General features: G+C 41.1%; 1 protein-coding gene across 1 annotated transcript in view; it reads left to right on the forward strand.

Moving 5' to 3' along the window:
• Window positions 1-4615: 4615 nt before the first annotated feature.
• SPEF2 (sperm flagellar 2) overlaps window positions 4616-6946 on the forward strand; it is a 63125-nt gene continuing 60794 nt past the window's right edge. Inside the window, exons 1-3 of the mRNA XM_009876367.1 lie at window positions 4616-4620; window positions 4714-4966; window positions 6662-6832. Coding sequence (XP_009874669.1) covers window positions 4616-4620; window positions 4714-4966; window positions 6662-6832 — 429 coding nt within the window. The remainder of the gene's footprint in view (window positions 4621-4713; window positions 4967-6661; window positions 6833-6946) is intronic.

The raw sequence follows: 6946 nt of genomic DNA on the forward strand, positions 1-6946 counted from the left end.
AAATCATCTCAATTATTTTCTCACCTTTCATAAAAACAACTTCTGCTCTGTTCCCCTGTATGATGACGTCATCGATGTATTGCAGGCGTTCCAGAGCTCCACCTTTCTCCGGTGCAGTCTGGATCAGTCCATGGCAGATGGTCAGGCTGTGTTTCCACCTCTGGGGCAGTCGATTCCAGGTGTGCTGGATACCCCTCCAGGTGAAAGCAAACTGTGGCCTACACTCTGCTGCTATAGGAATAGAGATAAACGCATTAGCAATGTTGATTGTGGCATAACACTGAGCTGCCTTGGACTCCAGCTCATGCTGAAGGTCTAACATGTCCAGCATGGCAGCACTCATCGGTGGTGTAACCTCATTTAGGCCACGATAGTCTACAGTTTATCTCCATTCTCCATCAGACTTTCGTGCTGGCCAGATAGAGCTGTTAAATGGTGAGCGAGCTTTGCTGATCACTCCTTGGCTTTCTAATTGATGGATCAGCTTATGGATGGGAACTACAGAGTCTCGGTTGGTACGATATTGTCATTGATGCACTGTTCTAGCAGCAATTGGTACCTGTTGGTCTTCAGTTTTCATCAGCCCTATGACACTAGACTCCTCTGAAAGTTTGGGCAAGCTAGACAGCTGATCAGTGTCCTCAGTCTCTACAGCTGCTATGCCAAAAGCCCATCGGTACCCTCTTGGGTCCTTATAATACCCTTTCTTGAGGACGTCTATGCCAAGGAAGCATGGGGCATTTGGACCAGTCACTATAGGGTGCTTTTCCCACATATTCCCAGTAAGGTTCATTTCGGCCTCAAATACAGTCAGTTTTTGAGAACCACTCATCATTCCAGAAATAGTAAAAATTTCAGTCCCTGTATAATTTGATGGTCTTAGAGTGCACTGTGCACCAGTGTCTACCAGAGCTTTATGTTTTTGTGGTTCTAATGTGCCAGGCCACCAAATCCACACAGTCCAGTAAACCTGGTTGTCCCTCTCCTCCACTTGGCTGGAGGCAAGGCCACTCTCATTCTGAGAGTGATTCATGGGGTTTACCTGATTTACAGGATTGGTATTACCTACGTTTACATTCCTCTCATTTGTATTTTGATTATTACTTCTCGTGGCAAATTGTCATCTTCTGTTTGTGTTTTGTTACTTGGATTCTCATGCCCATAGAGCAGAAGTAGGCTTTCCATCCCACCTCCTCATGTCATCTCCATACCCAGGCAGGAATATCCACAAGTCATTTCGTGACATGTTGGTGTTGTTCCTAGCTGATTTGCAGGGACATGTCTTCTAATGGCATCAACGTGGCTCCATTGAGGTCTCTCTTCTCTCTTGGACAGGGTTTCAGTCAGCTTCTCTAATGCTTTATTGGTTTTCTCTATTGATTGATTGATTTTCTCCAATGCTTTCTCAATTGATTTCTCCAGTGATTTGTTGTTTGTCTGAACTACTTTTTCCATGGCAGCAATGTGAGCTTGTTGGGGACTAGCCATACTGCCTTCATACTGTCGTGCTTTGTTGGCCACTTCACTCACTGTTGGTGTCTGACCATCTGATGCCCAGACCATCGTTGACAAGGTGTGCTTATATGCTGGTGGAGCACTCCTCACAAACTTCTGAGTAACGAGTTTGTGACAGGGCATTTAGTCAGACTTTAAAATTGTTTGTGGATCACTGTAAAACACCTCTTTCACTGCTAGCTCTCTCAGGAACTTAATGCCTTTTCCCACGGTGGTCCAGTTGCTTGGGTAGCAGGCAGGTTTGTCCTTGCAGGTATACCAGCTCCTTATAGCTGACAAGAGTTGTTGCCAGAGGCTGAGATTGTTTTCATCTTTCACAAGTTCTGTGTCAATGCCTGCATTTCCAGACAGAGATCCCAGCTGTTTGGCTGCTTTACTGTTCAAATCAATGGTATCAGCCCCTTTATCCCAGCATCGGAGTAACCACCTGTAATATGATTCACCCTCATGACAGCCAAAGTCCTTTCTCACATATTGCAACTCCCTCAGAGATGCAGGTTTGACAACTACCTCTGATTCTGACTCTGATGACTTTGGTTTAGAAGCACCCTCTCCTGGATCATCATCATCCGATGTTGAGCAATTTGTCCTTGTTAGATGTTTCTTCCCAGTCACAGGGATACCAGCTTTCCTTTCTGATTCTGAATCTGACTCATCTGATGGTGCTACTTTAGAAGGACCTTCTCCAGGATCTTTGTCATCTCTTGTTAGGGAAACTGACTTTTTCCGATGTCTCTTTCTAGTCTCAGGGCAACTTTTGCTGATACAAATTGAGTTGCAGAGGCCACAGTATCTGTCAATGCCCTGCACCAATACTTACTTAACCATCAGAACATAAAAAGATTTGAAAGAATCAGCATTAAAATCAATATATATAGTAAAAACACGGTATTTTGACCAGAATAACTGCATGCACAATCACAGTCCTCAAAACCTGGTACAATTAGATTATCAAACAAAGCAATATGATTTCCCAAGGTGAAGTTGAAAGTGTAGTTAGAAATGAAATTCTCTGCTGCATTCCTAAGGTACTCAGGTATGCCGATCACCCAAGTTATCACAGATATGACAGTAAAAAACTCAGCACAGCAAGAACTCTCATCACATGACCAAAACAGGCAAACCACAAAAAGAGATACCAAAACAGACTTGAGAGTTTGGACAGCATTCTGACACTCAAGCCTGAACTAATATTTAAAAGGACATGACATAAGATTTCACATAATGATAACATAATGAGAGCTGTCTAGTTTCCTTTTCCAACCCTTCAGAACTCTCAGAGAAAAGATCCGATACGCTCTCAACCACGCCTGCTGGAATTCAAACTAGTTGGGCAATATATCAGAGCCCAGTTGTATCTAGATAGCTGGCAAAATATTCTGAGCCCGACTGGTTTTCATTCACTTTGCACCACATTGGGTGCCAATAAATCTGTCATGGGTCACGGCTGGGCTGGCCACTAAAACGCAGACAGACTCTCTATAACCCCCTCTCCCCCCTCAGAAAGGAAGGAAAAGGGAATGAGTCAGAGAGACTTAGAGGTTAGAAAAGAAAACTAAAACAGCTTTAACAAAACAATAATAGAAAAAAATAGCGAAATGGCACAAATAAAGCACTATATACAAGTGTATATAAGTCCAATATCGAACCCAACTCCCCTCCGATAGCAATCAGCACTGACGCTGCAGAGCAGGAGGCACTGGGGAAGCCCCAGGCTCAGCAGCGGCAGGAGCTGGATACAGGAGCTGAATTCGGGAACTCAGGATCCGGATCGAAAGCAGGAGATCAGATGGAGTCATTTCTGGATGCCGACCATTGCAGAGAAGAAACTCTAATGATCACTCAACTTATACTAAATATGACGTATATGGGATGGAATACTCTCGTTGGTCACCTGTCCTGTCTGTTACCCCCCGGAGGTGCAACCTTTTACTTCCTCGTGACCCCTCTTACTACCCGGCACCCCCAGCGTGGCACACAAGAGCCAGCAGTGGCCTTGGTCACTGTAGGAATAAGTATCAGCCAGAGCCTTTCTGCATCCCAGTGCCAGGCAGTAACCGTGACCATCAGGTGTTATCACTGCCAGTAGCACACACTGTCTGCAAAAACATGCTGCTAACTTCAGAACGTGCAGCCTCTTAGAAAAGACTGAACTGGAAAATAAAAATCACGAATCAGAATTGGTTTTGTTTAGCTCAAACAAGACCCCTTGCCATTGAAGACTGAGCAAAAAAGTCGTTGAGTACCTCAGCTTTCTCCATATCCTGTGTGACCAGGTCTCCCAAAAATTGTGTAAAAAATGAGGCATAAAGTACTGTAGTGAGAATAACGAGATCCTGGACTGTATCATGTAGGAATAAGGTGAACACTTTGATACCAGAGGTCTTATATTAAAATTGGACGTTTTGGTAGAAATATGCTGTAGCTTGGCTGACTTGTTGGTGCCTGTGAAGGAACTCAAGTGATTAGAGCAGTACAGAAAGCATGATGTTCTGACTCAGGTTTTAGTTATGGGTTTGTTGGGTGAAATTTGATGTGTTAACTGTGATACAGTGATAATATATTGTTATTGGGTTTTAAACTGTATTTCTGTTATTCTTAAGTACTTCCACAGGAGAATCTATGTATCAAGAGAAACATTAATGAATAATCCACTAATTGACTTTTGAATGTAAATTGCTCATTGAGACAACACTCTTTGTTCTCAGCACTAATCCAAACCATGTATCCATTTCTTTTTATTAGAGAACAAATATCACATAGTTTTGTGAGAGTTAATAGAATATTATTAATATTTTCCTGTATTTTGACTGGTTAGAACCCAAAAGTATTGTACAGTTAATATAGAAACTTCATTCTACCTCTGTAATTTTTGTGAATGGTATACAATTAGCTTCAATTTATTTCAAGCTTTTGCTGTCAGAGGCACTCTGTGTGTGTTTGTATCAAGATATATGTAACCCAATGTGTTCTCTATTTTTTTCAAAATTTTATGCCTAGTGCACCAATGCAGTTACATGTACAGCAGTATAAAACCTAAGTCAAAGTCTGTATCTCTTTAGGGAAGTCCTCTGTGTATTTTTTCCGCTCCTGTGTTGGTATGAGGTAAATATCACAACCATGCTTGTTGCAGCAAGTTGGAACTGAAAATAAGTTTATTTTCTGACTTTGTTGTTATTGTTTTTTTTAATCATATAGGGTTGCAAATTCAAAACTTACCAATTTTTCTCGCCTGGAGCCCACACTTCACCTCCTTGGTGTACAGTTTAATGCGAATGTGGCCCGAGACATCATGACAAGACAGCATGGGGCTGCAACAAAGCTTTTATATGAATTGTATATCGCGTTAGAAAGAAAGAGAAAAGCAAAGCTCACTGGAGTAGCCATGGAAGCAATGAGACCTGCAGCAACTGCAAAGCTTAAGTCTATTGAAAGTGTTTTGTACAGAGAGGTAACTAATTATGCATATTTTATATAACTGTGTAGGAAAAAAGGTAGCGTATTTACATGTACCTCTCAAACATGTTGCATGCTTGCCCTCCACTCTTTTTAAATGTCCTTTTCAAAATCCAATACTTACATGGAAAAGAATCAGTCCTTTGCTTTCTCTTTATATACGTAAACAATGGGATTACACAGTTCACATGTGACTCACAAGAATATTCACTGTCCATGTTTTTTTGTGGTTTTTTTTTTTTGTTTTGGCTGATTCTGTGTTATTTGCTCTGTTTTTAAGCTTTCTGCAGACTTAAATTCTGTACAGCAACAAAGGCTAGCGGTTGTTCAGGAGCTGCCATTTTACTCATTTGAGATTCCAGAGTGCATTGTGAGGTCTAGGTATCAACTTAGACTAATTTCGCCTCCAGGAAACATTTATAACCATGTTGAGCTTGTGCCGCAGTGGTTTGGTTCCTTCTGTTGCACATCTTTCCATATAATTATACTGCACTCCAGCCTGCAATAACCATATGCTGAGTAATATGAAGGAGAAACAACAAAGGGGGAAGAGAGTATCTAAGAGGAAGTCAGTATCTATGTAGTAGGTTCTGTTAAGGATGTTCTTGTCTTCAACAGTAATGTTCAGTGTGTGCAGACCATAATCTGTTATCAGGATGAGCAATCTTTAAGACACTATATATCCTGAGTCAAAATCATCTGGGTGAAATGAAACTTCTTTTTTTTTCTGGTACACTTCCTGAAAAATAGTCTACAAGCAGGAAGTTTATTAACAAGTGCACAGGTAGTACCAAACAGTTGAAAAATCCCTTCACCTGTAGAGGGATAGCTTAAAGAACATAAAACAGCTGGGAGAAGCTCCTATCAATAAATAGGTTTAGAATGGCATTTGAGTCGTAGAATAGTTGAGATTGGATGGGGCATCTGGAGGTCCCTTTATCCCCTACTCTAAGGAAAGACAACTAGAGCAGGTTGCTCAGAACCTTGTTCAGTTGAGATTTGAATATCTCCAAAGATGGAGACCTCATAGGCTGCCTGGGCAAATTTTTTATCACCCTTTCAGTAATTTTTTTTCTTATGTTTAAATTGAATTTTCTGTGTTTCAATTTGAAAAGAACAAAACGGTTCCAGTTGGAAGAGATGTACAATACTCATGTAGTCCAACTGACAGTCACGTTAGGGCTGACTAAAAGTTAAAGCATGTTATTAAGGGCATTGTCCAGATGCCTCTTAAATACTGACAGGCTTGGGGCATTGACCACCTCTCTAGGAAACTTGTTCCAGGGTTTGACCACTTTCTGGATAAAGAAATGCTTCCTAATGTCGAGCCTCAACCTGCCCAGGTGCAGCTTTGAAACACTGCCGCACATCCTGTCACTGGATCTTGGGCAGAAGAGATCAGCACCTCCCTCTCCATGTCCCCTCCTGAGGAAAATGCAGAGAGCAATGAGGTCACCCCTCAACCTTCTTTTCTCTAATCTAAACAAAGTTTAGCACTGTTCAATTTCAAATCTTCATGTTCTTTTCAATGGAGTGAGTCCTATTTTCTCAAAAATATTCTACCATGTTTAGGTGTTGTTCTGTGTGCATTAACACAGGAAAACAATTTGAAATTACCATTGCAAAACTGTAATGTTTAAATATGTTCCTTACTATTTCTGACTCTTCATTGTTTGATGCTTAATTTTAGCATTTGAAAACTTTAACACCACGCCAGACTGACTTGCAGCTACGGCAGATTTCAGAGCATTTTGAAGTAAAATCTAAGGCAATAGAAGGAAAAATAGCTCATATACGTATTGCAGAACAGCAGAAAATTCAGAAGCTCCAAGAGGAACAAAGAGCCCAAGACATCGAAAAGGTGACTACTTACTTTTTATAGGCTTCTGAAGAAATATTTTCTGCAGGTGATTTATATAATAAGTCAGTTAAAGCCGGTGTGAATGTTTGTTAATTCTGCGCTACAGAGTCATGT

The sequence above is a fragment of the Apaloderma vittatum genome, unplaced genomic scaffold (genome assembly GCF_000703405.1).
Source record: "Apaloderma vittatum isolate BGI_N311 unplaced genomic scaffold, ASM70340v1 scaffold9829, whole genome shotgun sequence".
Classification (NCBI taxonomy): Eukaryota; Metazoa; Chordata; class Aves; order Trogoniformes; family Trogonidae; genus Apaloderma; species Apaloderma vittatum.